General features: G+C 38.8%; 1 protein-coding gene across 1 annotated transcript in view; it reads right to left on the bottom strand.

Annotated features, from left to right (window-relative positions):
- Positions 1-8,610: 8,610 nt before the first annotated feature.
- LOC134741328 (venom dipeptidyl peptidase 4-like) overlaps positions 8,611-23,633 on the bottom strand; it is a 66,377-nt gene continuing 51,354 nt past the window's right edge. The window contains exons 9-19 of the mRNA XM_063674079.1: positions 20,886-20,977; positions 20,563-20,683; positions 18,991-19,083; positions 17,844-17,980; positions 16,133-16,343; positions 14,995-15,179; positions 14,613-14,807; positions 13,656-13,813; positions 12,739-12,824; positions 12,088-12,213; positions 8,611-10,826 (exon numbers count right to left, since the gene is read on the bottom strand). Of these exons, the coding sequence (XP_063530149.1) occupies positions 10,737-10,826; positions 12,088-12,213; positions 12,739-12,824; positions 13,656-13,813; positions 14,613-14,807; positions 14,995-15,179; positions 16,133-16,343; positions 17,844-17,980; positions 18,991-19,083; positions 20,563-20,683; positions 20,886-20,977 (1,494 nt within the window). The 3' untranslated portion in view covers positions 8,611-10,736. The remainder of the gene's footprint in view (positions 10,827-12,087; positions 12,214-12,738; positions 12,825-13,655; positions 13,814-14,612; positions 14,808-14,994; positions 15,180-16,132; positions 16,344-17,843; positions 17,981-18,990; positions 19,084-20,562; positions 20,684-20,885; positions 20,978-23,633) is intronic.

The following is a 23,633-nucleotide window of genomic DNA, read 5'->3' as shown; positions in this document are numbered from 1 at the left end:
TGCAATTTTATTCCTCTTACAATGCATTTGCTTAATATATCGTTTAAAAAAATCTTTAACGTTCGACAAGTTCAATGCGTAATCAAGTATTATTAAAAAAAATCTATTATGTGTACAAAAAAATTGCCATAGAACCACAAAGACATTTAAATAACATTTGAGTTAAATTTAAATAACACGATACATTTGAGTTAATTTGGAACCAGTTGTTGGGAGCTCTTGCACTGACACTTACTTAAAGTTGAGTTTAGAAAGTTCACATCAATTATTGCCTCACCGGTTAACTTCTGTAACGTTATTACGACTTACGAGTATGACTTACTACTTACTTGTCTGGCGCGATGACCCAAACTGAGTCTTGGCCTCCAACAGCGAGCACGCCACTGCCCGATCCAGCGGCCGTAGCACGGTCGCATTTTTATCACCTGTCACCATGCCTGTCACGTTCTAACAAGTATGTTAGTGCGAAAGTGACAGGCATAGTGACAGGTGATAAAAATTGAACCATGCTGCCACCGCAGAGCGATATCATGCCAGCTTTCGCCGACGCCGAGCTCACGGAGATCCGCCTCCACTCCATCCGCCCAACGATATCTAGGACGACCAACAGGACGGCGTCCAGACGTTGGATTACGACTATTGACGATATAACTTTCCATAACCGGTAATAAACATTTTACGCACTACTGTCGACGAGCACGTAAATTCGCTATAAGCAGATAATAACTGTAATAGATGGATACAGTCTTAAGGAAAAAACGTGCCTCGAAAATCAAGAAAATTTGATTCTCGATCAGAGGGCGCTACTAGCTTTGGCCTACTGTCGTATAGATGGCGTTGACGGTTTCGTTTGTTATTTAACAATTTTAACGCATATCAGTGAAAGAACGTGGGTCAAAATCATAAAAATAATTAATGCAAATAAAAAAAACATTTATCCATATTTAAATACATTTTATCGTACTTTTATAAATCTTCATTTTTAGTTTTAAAGTGTGTCGATAGATGGCAGTGAATTTACTGTGGTTACAAAATCTACTATGACAGTACCGCTCTATCTTATTATATCCTCTTTGCTATAAGTAATGCTGAAAATTTCCACTTCGCGATCTTTTAACTTCGTCATAAAAAACTTTATCCCCAAAAATGATTGCGTCGCGTTTTCGTGGGGTGTTTAAGATTATCTTTACTGAGCCTTAGACATTTTTATACTGTAATAAAATTGCTGCGTATGTCACATGTTTTATTTAGGGGTGTAACTTCTGTTCTGGTACAGTTGCCATCAGATATATCGGAGCGGCCTCTAACGCCTCTAACGCCTTGACAATAGAGGCGTGTTCAGATATTTGTGAGCACCTTGGCCGCTCCGATATATCTGATGGCGACTGTACATTTCGTTTTTACGGTGATCTTAAAGCTTTTGTTTTTGGACAGCAAAATTTTATATACGACATATTTTCATAGAAATTTGATATTAATGATACCATTGCTACACTTTGTCATGGCAAATTTATTGGCACGGGTGTACAAGTACATATTATGAAAGGTAACAAATAAACAATGGTCTACAACTACATTTTCAAAAGCAGTTACGTTTTCAGGGTTCCGTATCAAAAAGGTAGAAAAGGAACCCTTATGAGCATACGGGAGCTAAGATTTAAATATTTTAGATAAATATATCCGTCTCGCTAACGGAAACGGCTTCTAAAACTGGTACGATAAGGACAACGCCAAGTTAGGAGAAAAATTCTGCGTAAAAATCTCAAATAAAATAAATTAATTAAAAAATTAAAAACACGACTGCTGAATTTTAAGCGAACTGAAAAGCTAAAAATAATTTTGATGTTAGTTACATAGCTTTATGAATTTAAATTGGAATATAAATGTACACTTACGGTCATTTACAGTTAATACAAAGGTTTATGCACATTTATGACGTGACTGTACCTGTGTATTTTATTTCGATTGCAGTCGGGGGACCTTTTGAATGGGAAAATGCACTACATCAAGTTAGGTCCCCCGACTGCAATCGAAATAAAATACACAGGTACACTCACGTCATAAATGTGCATAAACCTTTGTATTAACTGTAAATGACCGTATGTGTACATTTATATTCCAATTTAAATTCATAAAGCTATGTAACTAACATCAAAATTATTTTTAGCTTTTCAGTTCGCTTAAAATTCAGCAGTCGTGTTTTTAATTTTTTAATTAATTTATTTTATTTTATTCATTTTAGTGACAAAACGAACTAAAACTATGATTTATAAAAAAAACAGCCAATTTTTAAATGTAGATATTAATTTTGACCTTTTAATTCGCTCAACGTTCCGGAATTGAAATACGGTCATCTTTTCTGTGGGCAATATGTTCACGGTTAGGTTAGGTTAGTATTTCACATCTCTATATTTACATAGGTACAGCTTTAAAAAAGTAATACTTAGTAGTTTTGAATGTTTGCGGCTCAGGAGACTCATAAAGTCTCAATGTAATTTTTACTTAAAAAAGATTTTTATTAAATTATCTTTGACGCGGATTTGGTACGACCCACGCATGGCCTTCGGCAACATAGCAGGTTGATAGAGTAAGACAAAGATAAGTCTGCAGCGATTTTGATTGTCCAGACTGTGCAAGTATTATTTTAAATGGGAAATTTCTATGAAATTATAACGTATAATTAACACTTGCACATTTGAGCTCAGCGTAGTGCCGAAGGCCCAAGACGTCCAAGAGAGACGCGCTTCTATGAAAAGCCTAAAGCCAAGCTGCGGGAGGTTAGTGCTGAAACAAAACCATTGCACATTGTACAAGTATCGAAATGCGTATAAAGATAAAGATAAAAGATAAAAAAAGTTTATTGCCATAACTAGAAATCTTACATAGGACTTAAACCTATGCAAAGGCCGAAGGCCGAGCTCCACGAGGTCCCACAGCGGTTTAAGCGGGCCTTCGTTATTAATTTAAGATACTAGGGGAAATTGCAGGAAGCGCGTACCTGTTGGACACTCCGAGCCTTCGGCCCTAGGTGGAGTGCGGCCTACGGCCCTCGCATTTAGACACTCGTAACATTGTTCTGTGTTTGAATACTAAAAGTGCGCTACTCTCGAACTCGAACGCTTCGGGCCTGCTGCCTTCGCATTTAGATACTTGTACTTGTTTAGATTATTCTATGTCTGAATACTAAATAAACGCGCGTCTTTCTCGGACTCTTCAGCGGCCTTCGGCTATGTGCGTAGGATAAATTACAGGAAGCTCGCATAGTCAAGTGGGTTAACTGGGGACAGGTGGGATAACATTACTAACTTACTTACTACTTGCTTGGTTGACGCGATGACCCAAAATGAGTCTTGGCCTCCGACACAAGAGCAAGCTATTTTTGCCCTGTCCTGTGCGGATTCACGCCAGCTTTCACTGACGCCGAGCAGTAGAGAAACAAAAAATGTCCCAATTATAGTCTACTTTTACATTCTTTGATTCATGTTTTAACAGTCTCAAGGTAGGTTTTTTTATCTAATTAAATTAGAACATATTAATATTGTGTTCGGTTACCGATTATATCATATAAAAAAATGTCTACAATAGTTACCCCATCTGTCCTCAACTCCTCAGTTACCCCACTTGACGGTAGCAAACCTTGGCTTATCGGTGATACTTGGTAATTCGGTGATACTGCATTATTATCTTACACAGCTCTCACCATGAGGAAATGCAAGCTATAAAATCGATGGCAGCTAACAGTTTTGATGCTTGCAATCGGGTTGGCAGTGATTTAATTGTTTACATTTCACCATTGCGAGCTTAGCGTAAGATAATAACGCAGTATCACCGATAAGCCAAGGTTTGCCCTACCTGTCGGACGCTCCAGGCTTTCGGCTCTACGTGGAGCTCGGTTTTCGCATTTAGACAATTTTACTATTGTTATGTTTGAGCACTACACTTGGTCTTCGGCCTTTGCAATTAAGATACTAGCGGAAAACGCGCACTCCGGGTCTCCGGCCCTAAGCGGAATTCAGACTTCGGCCTATGAATTTAGACATTTGTACCTATTACTATCGTTCTGTTTCTGAACACCAAATTATTAAAGGCGCTCCTCTCTCGGACGCTTCGGGCCTTCTTTTATTTAGTCCTTAGATTAATACATATAGTCGACTTCATGTCGCGAGCTTTCTACATGTTAAATCAACATACTCTCTCTCTCTCTCTTTCTCTATCTTCTCTCCTGACCGATTTCGGCTACAGCGACTGCAAATTATGTCTAGGAGCGGGAACTGGGCTGGTCCGCCCGCTCGTACGCCCTCATGTGACTGCAGTATCCAATTTTCGTCTGCAGTGCTCGTCCACACCGAGGTTTACAATCATGAAAATTCGTATAGTACTAAAGCTAATATGAAATGGAGTTAGTAGGTACCTACCTAAGACGAGTTCAAACAAAATGTGTTTTTTCCTTTACAACCAGGTTAAATCGAATCGAATACGAATATCATCGTTTAAATCGAAGTTCACACAAATTTTAGATTTAAAATATTTCAATAGCGCGATTTTAAAATGTTTGTTTAGTTTCAAAGTTTACACTATACCATATTATGTTTTTGTGTACTAAGGATATTTTTAAAATCAGTGGTAAAATTATTTTATTTAAGACGTCACAAAAAAATAATATAGAAGGATTTAATTTCTTAACATATTTCAAAAATCCTTATTCTACCAAAGTAAGAATCAACCGCATATGTTGCATATATATTTTGAGTCGTCTCTCAAAGCTCTTCATTTTGATACCCCACTCGATAAGTTTGCAAGATTTTTTTTTCCAAATGTCGCGCGTTATTGTGTATTACGTCCGCCATGTTGTTTTTATAATGACGTCACATAGCCTATGTCACCCGGGATGTCGTAAGGATTCCAATGATATATCATACATTTAAATCGGTTAAGGCATTCAGAAGTTATGGTGGAATAAAGAAACTCACATACATACAAACATGAACGCTGAAAACAATACACTCCTTTTTTGGGCAGTCGTGTAAAAATGAGGTTTCGTACTCGACTGTTTTCTCCTCTAAAACTTAACCAAATGTAATGAAATTTTGAGATCTAAATAATAAAATTATCTGTGTCGAACTGTTTTGCTTTCTAGGCTAATTGATGTCAGTTTTATTTATTTATTAAATACTAGCTTTTGCCCGCGACTTCTACGTGATCTTCACTTTCTTTAGGGATGATTTCCGACATAAAAACTATCCTATGTCCTTCCCCGGGACTCAAACTATCTCTATGCCAAATTTCAACTAAATCAGCGGTTTAAGCGTAAAGAGATAACAGACAGACAGACACACTTTCGCATTTTTAATAAATAAAAACGCCCCATATTAAAGAATTCAAAGTCTTGTTACTATCAGCTAGGTCAAGTGGGGTATAGTTTGAAAGAGCACAATTTTTACATTTCAAAACAATATTTTTTTATAGTGAAAAAAAAATTGTGAAGGACCATTCCTCTCCCCTTATCTCCGAAGTTTACCAATGGGAAATCATGAAATTTTTACATAACAATAACAATTTACATAACATTAACATAACAAATTACAGGAAAAATATAATCACGCCTCTGTCTTGTTTTTTTTTCATACCCAAAAAACTGTTCTGAATTGAATTTGCAATTTTGCCACATTGCGAGTGTTTATTATACTTTAAACTTCTATGAGATTACAATTAAAATACCTTCTTTTAAATAAAATAAAATCTGTTGAAATCGGTTCACGTGATAAAGAATTATCCCTGAAAAACTAACATACATACTACCGGTCGCGTAAATTAGTTAGCCGATTTGCCGTTAGATGGCGCTGTACACTTCTGGTGCTGGTGGTCTTGTGGCGGTGGTGGCTTCTGGCTTATGCTTAGTATACTGCTGGTCAAAAGTTTTTGTGTTTATAGTTACATGAGATAATTTAAACTTTGTACGGAACCCTCGGTGCGCGAGTTAAACGAACTCGCACTTGACCGGTTTTTTTACTTTACTCCCGTCAAAGAACCTCTTATCTCTAGTACCTTACCCACACACAATCAAACACCACATTAATTTTCTGACGCATTTATTACTTTTGAAATATGTACACTCACAGGGCTCTCGTCTATATAATAATCACAATGATAAGTACCCGTACCATGAGTCACTGGCAGTGTCAAAACTGACATATACTCTAACGTCTACGTAATTTACTTTCTATACATCTCGCTCGCACTAATATGTCAGTACGAGCGAGATGCATAGAAAGTAAGTTACGTTTACGCTCGCGTTTGTGTCAGTGCCGAACTGATGGTAGCCGTACTAAAGACACTTTATAATATGAAAGTCCCGCTGAGCTGCTTAAAATTATATTATGATTTCTGTCAAGCATTAGCAGACTTGAGTATTTGGGCTTTGAAAAGGCACCAATTTCCTTGAAATCTTTATTAACTTCATCAAATTGGTAAATTGTGCTTTTATCCATGTTCAAAATAAGTGGCTTCTCGTTTACGATCCCGTGCATAATCACAGCTCTGATATATATTGGTACCAATTCTTCAATTTTATCTTCGTTTACTTTGAATTTGTAAAGTTTTCTATTAGCACGGATGTACATATTTCCAAAGGCATCAAATACCAAATCGTTTACAACAAGATTTACAAAAGCAGTTATATTTTTTATCTCACTTCCATCAAATAAATTTAATCCTTCTATGAATCGCGAATAATAATAATTAATTTTTGTGAAATACAATGTACCTTTGTGCGCCCATATGTTATGCAGGTGTACATTGTTATCTGGATCTTTTATTAGTGTGATAGCTTTAGTTTCGCCAGATTCAGGTTCATATTTGTAAATTTTATCAACGTTAGTAAATTTATAATAGTACAAATCTCCAGTCTCTTCGTCTATGGTCAAATGAAAATTGATAATATCTGATACTGGTATTGATGTAATTGTATTATTATCCAAGTCGATTGCTCGTATGATCCTGTCATCTCTGTAGTACATTATGTTTTTTTTTGTGATAAATTGTTGTAGCGATGCTGTGTAGTGTAGGTAGTTACATTGTCAAAGAAGGCAGCTTCTTTAAGGCAACGCCCGCGCAGACAGATATCACAATCTCTAGGATCCGAAGAAGCAGCAAGCACTATTATAAACATGATCAGCAACTGTATTGTTCTAAAACACTTTAAACACTGCATTTTTGTTAACAAACTTTGTTGGAATTAATTATATTTTATTAAAACAAGAATGAAACGGATAGCCTTTAGAATGGCTCTCAGCACACTGAGTTTTTTAAATAGAGGTGATATTCTAGCAAAGTACATAAATAAACTCATTATTAAACATCGATTCATAAAAAAATACAATATCGCCACTTCAAAACTCGTTTTCGGTGGAATATTTTGTATACCAGCAAACGTAAATGTGTCATTATTTAAATGATGGCAATTTATAACAGAAATATACATTGAATTGAATCATCCAAATCTGTCTCTTTATAACGTTCTCACTTTATATCCACTTTTATGTAATTAACTAGTGCAGGGGTCGGCAAACCGCGGTTCGCGAGACGCATGCGGCTCTTTGGAGGTACGATTGCGGCTATTGAAGCGACCAAAAAAATCTTCATCTTAGACCACTGAAAATATCATTTGCGGCTCTATTAGATTCCTAAAACTGGTGATTTCTACTACGGTTGGCTCTTCTTCTAAATCTGAACTAGTGTGATGTAAATAAATGTATTTTATTTCTTCTTATTATCTAGAAATGTATTAATAATGTACCTACTCTGACCACTTGCACAAATTTGACAGTAACAATGCATAAAGGGGCCCACTGACTATCAGTCCGCCGGACTGATAGTCAGTGGGCCCCTCTAGGGTGTTGTTTATTTCATCGAAGTTAAAATTTTCTATGTCTCACCCGCTTAATTTATTATCTTTCATTAAAAAACAAATGTATATTTTTTTCAGAATTTTTAATTACGTTTTAGTGGTCGCTACCGAATTTTGAAAATTTGGATCCTTCATACAAGATGATTTTATTATTTTCGTTTTTTTTAGCGAGACAGTGGCTCAAGGTCTATGAAAGCTATTAATATATTATTCAATAGTAGATATAGTTAATATTGATTATTAAATAATTTTTAATTCCTGTTTTAGGATTACGTACTGCTGAATCAATATTTAGAACGAGTAAAACACGCATAATAGGGATATTATTTTATGTTAAACTATACATTAATACACTCTGACCCGTTGTCTCATAAAGAACCCTATACACAATGCATACATATCCATTACCTACCTATATATCCCTATAAGGAGTGGAACGCCCTGCCCGAGTCTGTGTTTCCACATGAGTACAATCTGGGGCTCTTAAAGGCAAGAGTTAATAGGTATCTCATAGGTAAGCGTGCTCCACCGTAGACCACATCATCAATTACCATCAGGTGGGATCGTGGTGAAACGCCTGCCTATTCATAATTAAAAAAAATAAGCTCCTCACTTGGCATGAAAACTTAGCGTGGTCCGACTCTATTCTGTAATATTTTTTCTTTGCATTTCTTATGGGGTAATTTTTCAAAGAGTAACACACGTTTTTATACAAAATATTATTTAATTAAAAGGATTTTTTTCTCTCATTACATTTAAATATTTACAAGAAATGGTATTGCTTATTATTCCACTGAAACTATAATACTTATTAAAGTTACAACTATTAGATACTCTAGGAATATCGTACCTATTATTATAATTCTTTATAAATATTGGTTTCTATTACCGATTCTGGATTTTAAAAACATACAAATATACATTAATAAATTATTTACAATGTCATGATATATTATATTTTTTCGCATTTACATCTTTAACGACTTTTAAACTCCATAAATTATAACATAAATACTTTGATTTAAGTGGAAAACGGAATACTGTTTTGTAATATTTTAAACTGGACCCCTAGTGTACAGTCGCCATCAGATATATCGCAACGGCCAAGGTGTTCAAAATATCTGAACACACACTCTAACGCCTTGACAATAGAGGCGTTTTCAGATATTTGTGAGCACCTCGGCCGCTCCGATATATCTGATGGCGACTGTACATTTCATTCGATAGCGTGATGTGACGTACGCGTTTGAGTTAAGTGTCATTTTGTATGGGATTTTGAGTTTCCAAAACGTCCTTGGCGCGCTGTTCAAAATCCCATACAAAATTTTTACACTGGTAACAATTGTTAAAAAAAGTAAAAAATATTGCGCTGTCATTATTCATGTTTTTTGTTCGTAATTATAACAATAACACTACACAGATTAAAATTCGGCCATCTAAAGCAATTAGACATTGGAAGTTCATACCCTGTTTTAGTTCACTTTCTTCTTAAAATTATAAACAATAATAAAATAGGTATTGCAAATTAAGATTTTAAGCTTTTGTGATGTTTCTATTTCTTATCTGCTTAAGGAATGTGTAATTTTTTTAAATGACTACTAATTTTACATTCAAAACATCCAGACTGACGAAAACCTGAAATATTTGTAAAGCCTGACCAGAAATATATGATCACGCGCCATGTTGCGGAATTTCACTGGAACTAATTCTTTTCATACTATACTGAACTGTAACCGTATACATGAGAATAACAGCGCCCTCTTGACAATGATCATATATTTCTGATCAGGCTTTATATTAAATGCAGAAACAAGGTCCTTATTCGTTTAACAATGGAAATGTTTATAATGAAGTATCAAATGTTTACATAAACTATTTCTTTAAGCCTTGGAGTAAACCTTAGGCGACTAGAGTTGTCATGATGGTACATTGAAGTAATAGATTAGACACAGAATATGTAGATATTGCTAATACAAACAGAAATCTAACGAACCTTTTTGCGGTCATTGACTTGATATAGAGTCAGTACATTTAGTGCCCCACACGCCATGACTTCATATCAAGTCGACGCTTTGGTCAGGTTTGTTTACGTGCATGAAGTTATTTTACGTGTAATTTGCTGCTTGACATTTCTGACATTTCATTACTTCATTGACATGGCGGCGAAAAGGTTTTTGTGAGTAAAGGGCTTAAGCCTTTAAGGCTAAGATAAGCCTTCCGTAGGACAAAAAATTTATGGCATAGACGAAAAAAAATCACCTGGTCGGTTAAGAGCAAGTATAATTTCTGCATTTTTTTTGCAGTAACACTGGTAGGTAACAACCTAATAAAAGCCGACAATTAAGTGGGTCCTGATTTAAACTTTTTCGATTGTCACATAGGCATTTTTATTTTTAGAAAGACTCAAAATGATGAAGTCTTTTTCCGAGACCACGGGGACAATGTCATCCTCGAAATGTCGAAGCTAATTTCAAGTTTAAGTATACGCGATTAAGTCCCGTTAGAGTAAATAATGAAGTGGGTCCTTTTCCCGTGCACAATCACAAATGGCAAATTAGACAAAAATCGATCGAGCTCGATCACGATACTGATTCTATACTTAAATATTTGTCACAAATCCGTTTTTTAAGCTATGAAGTTGCCCATAGGAAATAGCATGGAACGCTCATGTCTTCCTTGCATAGAAAAATGTATGGCGTAGTACTTTATAGTTGAAAAAACAGATAAAAGTAAAATACTTAGACGTATTACTTCAATGAACCATGTTCCTAAATTAGTTACTGTGTCTAATAACTTCACTGAGCAATATTTACTTCTATACATTGTTTATTTACAGCATGTTTTCTGTTAGGAACTTCTCTAAAGCGTGATAAAGGTGGGGCCGAACGCCGGCTAGTCCATGGTCTTCGTCTGTGTAACTCTGTAAAAAACGTATATTTTGTCATTTATTTCGTACAAAAACTTAATGCACATTGCACCTACGAGCATTATGTTTATATAACTGTTATGCTCATTTTGGGCCTTAGTACAGTCAAGTTCGTAAATATGTGTACATTTTTTCACCTTATTGCAATGGATTAAGGTGAAAAAATGCGTACATATTTATGAACTCGACTGTACCACAATACAGCCAATCTACGTAAATCAGTACCGAGACTTAATTGGCAAGTTTCCTAGCATGAACAAAGTACTGACCTCTTGTTTACTGAAAAAGTAAACGCCTATGATCTTCCCGCTGTAGCAGCCGTGGGATAGCATGTCCCGTGGATCAGTAGCGATTGTTTCTGTATCTGAATGTTCTGCTAAAACAGAAGTAGATACGAACCATTTACGTGAAGTAAACATCTTCGTGCTGTCGCAGCCGTGAGATCAGCACAGCATGTCCCGTAAATCAGTAGCGTTTGTTTCTGTATCTGAATGTTCTGCTAAAACAGAAGTAGATACGAACCATTTGTGTGAAGTAAACATCTTCGCGATGTAGCAACCGTGAGATCCACATAGCGTGCTGGTAATGCACGTTGTCGTCTGCGGTCCCATGGATCAGTAGCGTTAGTTTCTGTATCTGAATGTTCTGCTAAAACAGAAGTAGATACGAACCATTTGTGTGAAGTAAACATGTTCGCGATGTAGCAACCGTGAGATCCACATAGCGTGCTGGTAATGCACGTTGTCTGCTGTCCCATGGATCAGTAGCGTTAGTTTCTGTATCTGAATGTTCTGCTAAAACAGAAGTAGATACGAACCATTTGTGTGAAGTAAACATCTTCGCGATGTAGCAACCGTGAGATCCACATAGCGTGCTGGTAATGCACGTTGTCTGCTGTCCCATGGATCAGTAGCGTTAGTTTCTGTATCTGAATGTTCTGCTAAAACAGAAGTAGATACGAACCATTTGTACGAAGTAAACATCTTCGCGCTGTAGCAACCGTGAGATCCGCATAGCGTGCTGGTAATGCACGTTGTCTGCTGTCCCATGGATCAGTAGCGTTAGTTTCTGTATCTGAATGTTCTGCTAAAACAGAAGTAGATACGAACCATTTGTACGAAGTAAACATCTTCGCGCTGTAGCAACCGTGAGATCAGCATAGCGTGCTGGTAATGCACGTTGTCTGCTGTCCCATGGATCAGTAGCGTTAGTTTCTGTATCTGAATGTTCTGCTAAAACAGAAGTAGATACGAACCATTTGCGTGAAGTAAACATCTTCGCGCTGTAGCAACCGTGAGACCCGCATAGCGTGCTGGTAATGCACGTTGTCGTCTGCTGTGCCATGGATCAGGAAGTAGCGTTTGTTTCTGTACGCTTCCACCTGGAAGATTCGAGTTTGAATAAAGTTCTAATAAGTAAGAAAAGGATTTTTTGAAATTGGACTCTATGGCGTTATTCATAAGCGTCTATGTGATTTAACAAGCCGTTGAAATTCGTTTTATCCCTATCCGGTATTTTACTGTGTCTGTTAGAAAAGGATAAAATTTAACAGAGGTTTGATGCGTTTGATAAATTGGGATTATACGATATGGATATGGACATGGAATAAATCCTGCAAAATACTCTTCATATTAATTATATAACAAGACGCTATTCGGTATAAGTATTATACCTTTCATTTAACAACATCCCAGTAAAAAATAATGCAACTCTTCTTCGTCTGCCCTATTTTAACACACGTCATAATCATAATAATATATTCTGATTCAATAGCGGCGAAAAATCAACACAGATACTTACTTTATGGAACTTCATCCTAATTTGCAGAATTCTTATTGGTATATTTTTAAACATGTATCTTGTAGTTTTCTTGGACTTATATGTGATCATTTTATAACTAACTCACCACTTCATTTGTCAAAAGCGAAGATGCAGTGTAAGCGGCTGAGTTCTGCTGCGGAGTATCCATATATCGCTCTGTGTATATTGAGTCTGAAATCAATTTAAGTTCAACATCAATGATAATATTATCATTGTACAACATTAGGTAGGTAATTAACAAATATTATCGAGCAATTTGTGACGAGCGAGCTCAATAAATAAATATTCTCAAATCATTTTTACGTCTAAGATCCTAATCTGTTAAACAAAAGCCATTGTTTCTTTTCTGTGAGCGGTCGGCCATTGTCTGAGCGCGTGCCACGGCGCGTGCCATTGTGTCTTACAATGGTACACAATGGCCGACCTCTGGCTAAAAAGAAACAATGCCTTTTTTTAACAAATTAGGGTCTTAGACGTAAAAATCATTTGAGAAGATGCAGATTATACACATATGGAACCGCAAATCAATAATGGGGATAATAGTCGCACAACATCGGAAGACTTTCTTCGTCAGCTACGAAACTATCTTATGCCATTTTACCTTCTAATTGCAAGTCACTAAGTGTATGTCTTAGTGACTGTTGTAGCACCGCCAGTCTACGACGGGGCGCCAGCTACAAAATTCATGTTGTTCTAGCTGATAATTCCAAGTCACTAAGATAGATAATAACATATAACTGCACTGGCGAGAAACGGGCGTAACGGTCACAAAATCGATGCTTTTCTAGTCTCTAATACCAAGTCACTAATTAGTGTAAGGCCTGAGTGGACGCTCGGTCGGCGACGCGTGCAGCGTGGCGTCGGGCTCATAAGTGATGTGAGCAGCGTGCACTAAGGCCGCTCCTATACGTTTGCATTTGTTTAACATGCACGCCGCACGCCTCGCCCCGCTGCACGCCCAACTCTGAGCGTCCACTCAGGCCTTACACTTAAGACACATACCATAGAATCTCCAGTCCACGACAGGAGCGACAGCCGCTGCACATCTGAAGACATCTCCTCCGCGAGCTAAGGCCAGAGAAGCAGCGTAACCGCCGTAAGACCAGCCCCAAATGCAGGTGCGGTTAGAGTCCAGGAAAGAGAGGTTTTCGTGGAGGTATCTGAAATGAGAGTCATTTAAGATTATCTAATTAAATTCCTAAAACTAGTTAAGAGTATGAATTCCTTATAGTAAAGCAATGGAATCCTCAAAACCAGAAGATTGTTAGACTGAAACTGCGCCCGAAAATTAAACAACGTGTTACACGTACAGTTTTATTAATAAACTGTTAATGTTACTTCGCTCTCCGTGCATTCGCCGTATAAAATGTATCAGTTCCATCGAATAGTTTTACAATCTAGAGCGTGTTGGCAAATCTCGACTTTATGCAGCAATTAATAGGCAGCAGGTTGGAAAAACTATTGCAAAAGTGACATAGAATCCGCAAGTAGACACGGGTACCCGGTGGTGAGGCTAACGCAATTCGGAGCCTTAATCGTGAATATGAGATCTTCATCTGTGAATAGTGAAAACCAAATTATCTAGTCACAGATATCAAACTTTGTAGGTCGGAGCGCTGACCTCATTGGTCAGCGCTGCAAACTATAGAGATCCACAGTAAAAAAACCTTGGCTATTGATGTTAAATGTTCATGTTCTACCAGTCTACAAAAAAACCACTGATAAAGTTCTCTTAAGCCTGTAAGGAAACGACATAACATATCCAGATGGAAACCATTTCGAATTTGGACGAGTGTAATGGAGTTGCTTCACTAACTGAGAATGCTTGATAGTTCTATTAAAGTTCAGCCAGCTTTATAGGATATTATAGCTTATAGAATGTGTCTAAAATGTGTTTAGCGGCCAGACTCAAACAATTCAACGTTGGTTAATTTTCTGTTTGGAAAAGCCCCTAATTACCTGGTAACGGAGATCTGGTCCTCAATCTCTACAGTTCCCAGCGCCCGGTTAACCGCGAACATGTTCGCGACTCCTCTCAACCCAGAGCCTCGACCGTCAATGTGGGCGACGGCGATATTCCAGCGACTGACCAACGAGGTTCCCCAGTGGATGCTCCATTGTTTAGTGACGAGAGCTGTGTCTGGACCGCCGTAGCTGGAATCAGAAGTTACATGGTTGTAGATAATAATATTATTATTCTGCCCACTTCCCCTATAAATGACTTGGCCTCAGCACACCAACAGCCAGTGGTTTCCACGGCAAGTGGGACAAATAAGTAGTTCGTCAGCCCTGCATACTTCTCCCGCTTTCGAACCGTCACTAGCTCTAGCCCTATACTTACACATAGACGAGCATAGGCACGTTCGTTCTCTGCTCATAATCATGGGGTAGCAGCAGTTGGACGTCAGCGTCAGGCAAGCCGGTGGCAACCGGCACGGAAAGCCGCAGGGTCACCGGCAGTATGCGGTTGGAGACCACAGCGCTTGCTGCACTGTTATCGTCCCAGTCCAGCTCGAGCGTGCGGTTCTGGAAGACAGAATGTTTGTTTTTTTAAGAAACGGGTAAAAAAATGCTTTCAGTTTCTCGCCGGATTATTATTTTTTAAGAAACAATTTAATTTTCTAGTTAAGCCCACTGTTTTTAGGGCTGATGAATAAAAAAATATCATCAAAAAGCGTCCAAATTTGCACCTCGTTCGCTTAGATATTGTCATTGAGGGTGTATTGTATTACAACACTTACTTAGTTGTACCTAATTGTTATTAGGTTATTGAATTGACCTGAATCAATATCAATACTTTTGATACTTCAAGGGCAGGCGATAGTGTGTAAAGATAAGATATACGTTATTGTTATTGTATTTATTTTATCAAGCAATACGTTATCGTTTCTGTATGTATTCAAGGCAAACCTTGTACTAGTCGATGATACTTATGTGCTCGGCAGTAAGTAGCATTAACTACTTGGATTAACCTATTTGTTTAACATAGATACTTATTATGTTAAATAAACAAAAAGCCCGATTCAGATATAATAACTTGTTAAAGTTTTTAACTGGTTTTGATAGGACCTTGATGATCGTCTTGATGATTGGCGTGCATTTCACGCACGACTTTCACTTCATTTCGCATGCACGATCAGCATGAGTGATCTTCAAGGTCGTATCAAAATAAGATCAAAACCGTAACAAGTTTATCAATCTGAATCAAGCACAAGAATAATATACCTATATCACGTCAAAAGCCCTCAAGCCCTCGGGGTGTGGCTCTCAGGAGATCTTAGATCTTTCCATAGAATACGGATAAGTGTGGCTGCGGCGTAAATATGGCTGGTATTTTCTGTTGTCGCGTCTAACTACCTTATCATTAACAGTAGGTACTTACGTGTATGTTCTCCGATTTCTTGAAGACTGTTAAACCGTTTTGTAAAACAAATTATGTTTTTATTTGAAAGGGTATGTTTCACAGTAACAGTACTTACAGAGTTATAGATGTAGACCTGCGGCAGATCAGGTCCAGCGCAGTTAACAATGATCCTATTCCCATCTTCACTGACAATGCCATCGTTGTAAAGACATTGTCCACCATCTTCCCTGGCTATCTCGCATGTAAAGCAGTCGACGGAGCCTTCGGAGTTGATCGAGTAGATATGCTGCTCTGCGGAGTCGTTTACGCTTGTGGCCTTGTACCAGCTAGAATTTGTGAATGTGAGATTAGTTAGGATTTGCGAATCTTAATCGTAGAAGTCAAAAATTGGTTTGCCAAAACGGGGACAACTAACAGCCTTATTACCAGAGTTCGGACAAATTATCGCAAAAATTAATATATGCACAGGATAAAAAAAATTGAACAATTTTGTACTAGTTTAATGAATCTTGTCCGATTTTGAGATATAAATGATTTTTGAATGAAAGAATGATTGAATATTTTTATTTCGTGTAACACATGGACACATATTTTTATTAGTAGAACTTACAAACTAAGGGGTTAGTATGTACAACGAACTTAGATTTAAAATAATACCATGCAGATGGGGGAATGCAATCCCTCACAGTGCGACAAGTAGGGACAGTCTACCCTGTCCGCTATCATTCGTAGGATGCTGGTGGGACTGCCACGCACCTGGCGCACCAGGGATGCTGCGCGTGCACGCATGGTAGTATAGAAACATTCCACGCGAGCCGTCGCGAACATCCCCGATGCGCTACAGAACCGAGGCAGCCCCATCAGCACCCGGAACGCATTATTGTACTGGACCCTAAGAGCCCTGTATGCCCGTTGCGTATACTTCGCCCACAGATTGCAGGTGTAGAGGGAAGTGCAAAACGCCCTAAACAGTGTGACTTTCACCTCTTTAGAGCACCTTGCAAATCTGCGGGCGATCATACTCGCCCGGACCGACAGGGCCCTTCGTTCAGTTTCCATATCCATGTCGTCTTTGAGGTCGGTCGCGATCACATGGCCTAAGTACTTAAAATGGTCCACTGATGAATGGTCACTGGTTTGATGGTTTTGCGATGATTTGTCCGACCTCTGCGTATTACATATTTAAAAAAAATAAGCACTGCATCAAAATATCCTGACAGCGTTTCCATGTTGTAACTGCAATACCATTGTGTTTAGCGAGGGCTGTCACCTAGTGATGATCCCAATAAAATTTATTTAATACTAGAGTCAAAGGAATTTGAGTCTTTTGAACCATAATTACAATCAATATTAAAATAGCATCATGGCACCGCGCCACGCACACGGTGCTTGCGAGCACTGTAGCTTTAAATATGGGTTGTCACTGTACACACACGGTGTCATCGATGATTTTCTACGAAACCATTTTCTCTGAACTTACATCGGTGTCAAATCGATAGCTCTTAAGGTGCCATACGGATTCAGACTATACTGACTACAGATGGGTATTGCGGCGGCGTGACATTTAAAACGTAATATTAAACGCTGTGTCCGAATGACAGCTTTAATGCCGGGGCCACACTAACGGGAAACGCTGGGAAACGCGTTAATTCGACGTTTTTCATACGGCCACACTGGGATTATCGCGATAATCGGCGTTTTCCGCCATTTCCCGTTACTGCGGCCCGTTAGAGACTCTGTCATTGGCCTTCATGAAAGCGATAATATAAAGAATTCGAAATGCTTTAGGTAACACGTCCTGATATTAGATATAAAGGAGGGCTTACATAATGTCATTATCAGTCCACTTCAAAACCTCAGCGACAGTATGGGCAGTGTTGACGCGGTTCTGCAGAGTCCAGTCATTGCCGGTGGCTGGGGCCGAGATTTGGACAATTTGTTTGTAGAGGGTACCGTCGACTGCCTGGAATTTAAAAATTATGGTTGAGTGGAGTGGTTTAGAGTTTTTGACTTAAGCCATTTACAGGGAAGCGTGGATCTCCTTTCTTCTAAATGGAGCGTATAAGCCTACTTGAGATCGCCAGTACCACACATTGGCGCTTCCGTACTAATTAAGCACCTATAAGCAACCAACCAAGCAACCAAGATTACGACCTAAATCGTATAAATGACAAATATGAACAGCAATTGAATTCCGGGGTTAAACATCGACGACGAGTATATACCCTGTATACCTTTAAAATTATTTACATATAACCCTCTTTGTTTTTTTAGCGTTAGAAAGAAGGTGAGCGATCTTGACGTGTCTTTTTGTTGAAAAACACTTTTGAAAAATAAGTTGCAGCTAATATGTAACAATTATTAGCATATTGTTATGATTTTTTACATTCTTTTGTTTTCATAAGTAATAGCTACTTTTTTTGATAGTGTTTTTCAGTAAAAAGACACGTCAAGATTGTTTACCCTTTTTCTAATTCAAAAAAAAACGAAGTACAGGATGTAGTGCAGATTAGGCGGCTCACGATAAAGGATTCTAGTATTTTACCATTGAACTATTATTACTAATGTATAGGCTGGCTGGCCTAGTTTCCCCCTCTGGGTTGGAAGGTCAGATGGCAATCGCTTTCGTAAAAACTAGTGCCTACGCCAATTCTTAGGATTAGTTGTCAAACGGACCCCAGGCTCCCATGAGCCGTGGCAAAATGCCGGGATAACGCGAGGAAGATGATGATGATGTATGAGCTGGCACGGAGAACCAGTATTTTGCGCCATGAGTTGATGTTGTTTTGACAACATACCATAGAAGCGGAGCGTGAATCTCGCGACTAACGCGTAAACGCCATGAATTTTACGGCGCTTACGACGTTTTGGTCGCGTGGTACAGGTTGTGATTACGACAATCTAATTGTTTGGTTCGACTATCTCTATAGCTAAATTACAGATTTATTAGATTCTTATTTAGATATTACTTACTTGAGGCAGGATGGTGATGAAAGCGGTTCCTTGCGCGTTGAAGATGAGAGGAATGTTGTCGATCCAGCCGTTGGTCTCGGTGTATGTGTAAATCTGAAATGTTTTACACAATCTGCTTCATAACGTGTTCGTTCTCAAATTAATTCGTTGTAATAGTAAAATATACTTATGTTTAAGTATTAAATAATCTACAGCATCCTGCGCTCTTTAATCAATGTATCTATGGATATAGCACAATAAGTGGTTCTGTGAGCTGAAGACCTCGCGTTAAGTTTAGGAAAACTAAAAGTGAAAAATATTTAGTTCGTTCAGTCGTTATCACAGTGAACTCACCATAGTCTTAAGTGCCATAGACGCTATTGGCGCTTAAGCATGCCAATTACCGCATTTTTTAAAATTTCCGAAAGCTAGCGCGACAAAAAAAAAACTATTAATGAATCATAGAATCTAGTCGCAAAATTTCACGAGAATCTGTTAAGAATTGCGACCTGTAGAGGAGAACGTCCAAACATACGAAAACAAAGGCAAAACGGAGACCTTCGCTAACGCTCCGGTCAATTAAAATCAAGTGCGCAAATAAAAAATCTTTATATTATTATCATTCGTAAGCAAACTAACTCAAATTCTGATAACACTATACTACTTTAGAGGCAGACCAATGATGTCAATCGTCCGGTCTCTGTATGATATACAAAACTCTTTCTTGTATGTACGGAGTTAGACTCCCGAGAGTGCATTGAAATAGAAGAGACGGCCTCTCATGTGGTGCTGGAATGCGCAGCGTGGGCAAAACATCTTGGATCTCAGATATCCCCCGTCACGCAAAATAGGCGGCAGTCATCGAGTTGCGGAAACCTGCACGTACTACAATACAACAATATTAAGTACCTACCTGGGTGCAAGTGGCCGTTCCAAGGGTGCAAGTAAGCACCCTCATGGTGGTCTGGACGCGGTTGGTCCACATCAGGGCGATGGTGTCACTAGTGACGAACTTTACGGCTTCAGGATTGATAAAAGCGAAAGCCTACCTGGGTGCAATTGGCCGTTCCAAGAGTGCAAGTGAGCACCTGCATGGTGGTCTGGACGCGGTTGGTCCACATCAGGGCGATGGTGTCACTAGTGACGAACTTAACGGCTTCAGGATTGATACAAGAGCAAGCCTACCTGGGTGCAATTGGCCTTTCCAAGGGTGCAAGTGAGCACCCGCATGGTGGTCTGGATGCGGTTGGTCCACATCAGGGCGATGGTGTCACTAGTGACGAACTTCACGGCTTTAGGATTGATACAAGAGGAAGCCTACCTGGGTGCAATTGGCCATTAAAAGGGTGCAAGTAAGCACCCTTATGGTGGTCTGGACGCGGTTGGCCCACATCAGGGCGATGGTGTCACTAGTGACGAACTTTACGGCTTCAGGATTGATACAAAGGGAAGCCTACCTGGGTGCAATTGGCCGTTCCAAGAGTGCAAGTGAGCACCTGCATGGTGGTCTGGACGCGGTTGGTCCACATCAGGGCGATGGTGTCACTAGTGACGAACTTTACGGCTTCAGGATTGATACAAGAGGAAGCCTACCTGGGTGCAATTGGCCGTTCCAAGAGTGCAAGTGAGCACCTGCATGGTGGTCTGGACGCGGTTGGTCCACATCAGGGCGATGGTGTCACTAGTGACGAACTTCACGGCTTTCAAAATTGGCCTGAAAATTTTAATGGGTTCGGTTTAAATTATGGTAAGTAAATATACTCCAGTTATCGGGTTTATCGTGCCAGGCAGGCTGAAATGACCTTTGGCACCGTTAGGTTGATGGTGGTGCCCGGCTGAAATGACCGTTAGCACCGTTGGGTTGGCGGTGCCAGGCTGAATTTACCATCTCCATGTTACACACATTCAATACTTACTCATTCAAGTCAGTAGGCGCGGAGTAGACCGCGCTAGCGCCGGACTCCAGGTTCCGTAGTGTCACCGTCACCGTCGGGTTGGTTGTGCCAGGCTGAAATCAACATTTATTTCATTTTAATATTATAGCCGACAGATCCTTTCAATCGTGACCGAAATCATTTAAAGAGCCTAAGGTACAAACGTTCGGACCAATATCAAAAAGCATAGCTTTTTCCCACTTGTGATAATTAAAATATCGACTCAAATGTTATTTTATCGATAACAATTGCAAGCAATGTCTTAATCATTATTAAAAAAACCGGCCAAGTGCGAGTCGGACTCGCGCACGAAGGGTTCCGTACCATTACGCAAAAAAACGGCAAAAAAATCAAGTTTGTTGTATGGGAGCCCCAATTAAATATTTATTTTATTCTGCTTTTAGTATTTGTTGTTATAGCGACAACCAGAGATACATCATCTGTGAAAATTTCAACTGACAGACAGACAGATGGACAGTCAGACGGACAGAAGAGTCTTAGTAATAGGGTCCCTTAAAATATAAGTCAATAAGGCCTAGTTTCACCTCATCATTATTAGCATTCTTATCAATCAACATTACCAGTGACGTCAAAAACAATTGCCGGCGCAGAGACCGTGACATATTTGCATAACTTACAAGTCAATAACGAGACTTGGAGGCGTATTCTGATTATAATAACAGGTATTGCTCAGGATATCCATATAGCAAACCTGACCGAGTCCATACTTCAAGTCGCGCTATATAGATGTATAAAGTCGCGCGCGAGAACGTAACTCATGCTAGCAGGTCTGATCTAATCTAACTGATTATATAATCAGTCAGTGTCAAAAGTGACGTTTCTAGCTGAAGAAATATTGCTGTTCTTACATGCGTATTTTTTTTTTTGTATTCTTATAAGTGTGTGGCAATAAGTATATATTTTTTATTTAAATTTTATTCTTATCGTCACGATCCAATTATCCGTTGGTATTTTGGTCAGAAATCAATTCCGTATTCGGGAACCGCGCCAAACCGGTTTGCAGAGCACTTTCACTCGCAGTTAGCGCCATGCTCGAATTACAGACTAGTAATAGTATACACTGTTAATCTCCGTATAAAATAATCCCTCCCGGCGCACATTTCTAGCCCATTTCTCGCCTGAAACACAGGGTACCCTAGTTCAGGCAGATGTAAAACGTCACTATTTTGTAAGTTTTTGTTTTGTATGAATGTAAGCATGCCACGTATTTTGAAAAAATTATGTTAATCTTTATGTTTATTTAGTATAGTTTGTGCATACGTGCGACAACGCGCCCCGCTCTTCTTCCTAATGCTTATAGTAAAAGTGTACAACCTTTTAGCAGTGTAGTAATTCTGTTTATACACATTAATTAACTAAGAGTGCATACGCACACTACGATAAATCGACTAATCGCTCAAGTAAAAGTAGTCAAACTCCCCGCACACCGCAAATCTGGCAATCCCATCAAAAAATAGTGGGGCGCGTCTTATTGAATGGCGCTAACGCTTAGGTATAGGTAAAATATCGCATTTGATATCGTATTTTCATCGAACATCCAGAAATTTAAAATAATTATGGTCCGAAATAAATCTTTGTATACATTTTGGGTATTAGGGTGCGTTGGGGTAAGGGGTTTTTCATGAGAGGTAAGACAAGAAAATCGTCCATATGCCGAAGCATTACGGGCGACTTTTCATCTTACCCCGCATGAAAAACCCGTTCAATCTTATCCCGCACCCCATATGTTTTAATCATGTGCATTGTTAAAAGATTTGTAAGGTAAGTCTTGGCTAATTTCAAAAGCGGGGTAGTCTTGAAAATCGCCAATACATATCTAGTTTAGTAGATACCTACTTAATATTGTCATAATTATCCCCTATCGAAGTTACCCCAATGCTAATAACAAGATCTCGCTAATGGCGCAATCAATGTCTAAAGATATCTAGGCACAACGAGGTAGGCAGTCTTGACTATTTTCTTGTCTCTGGCTCGAATTAAGGTGAACGTTTTATTATCATAACGAAACTGTGTCAATGGACCCTGGTTCATCTCAGGCCATTTATTCTATCTTTTTATGCATAGATAGGTGTTGTTTTTGTTGAAATTGAATAACACTGTTGTGCGCAATTATGCTACTTTTATCTCGATTTAATTTTACAATGTTTACACTAGCTTCTGCCCGCGGGTTCTTCTGCGTAAAATTAAAAGAACTATATTGTATGGCGTACTTTCTCGGGACTCCTACCAAATTTTATCTAAATTGGTTCAGCAGTTTAAGTGCGAAGAGAAAACAATATACAACAACAAATTAGTCTACTGCCTGTCATATTTGAATTCGAATACCATTGAGTTTTTCGGAACTTGTGTAAGAAATATAATGTGATATTTACCAGTCGCTTTACGGTTAAGGAAAACAACGTGAGGAAACCGGACTTATCCCAATAAGGCCTAGTTTACCCTCTGGCTTGGAAGGTCAGATGACAGTCGCTTTTGTAAAAATTAATGCGTACGCCAATTCTTGGGATTAGTTGCCAAGCGGTCCCCAGGCTCCCATGAGCCGTGGCAAAATGCCAGGACAACGCAAGGAAGAAAAAAATTCAATCTGAACTTCCAAAGTGAAGGTTTTTTTTTGTATTCTGTGAAATTTTCCTGAAATTTCCGAGAAGTTTCCGAGAACTTTTCCAACTTTTCGGAAGCTTTCCGCCACCTGCACAGCTTTAAATATTC

This window comes from Cydia strobilella, chromosome 5 (assembly GCF_947568885.1).
Source record: "Cydia strobilella chromosome 5, ilCydStro3.1, whole genome shotgun sequence".
NCBI classification, from domain to species: Eukaryota; Metazoa; Arthropoda; class Insecta; order Lepidoptera; family Tortricidae; genus Cydia; species Cydia strobilella.
Note: the sequence above shows the minus strand (reverse complement) of the source record. Positions and strands in the feature narration are given on the sequence as shown.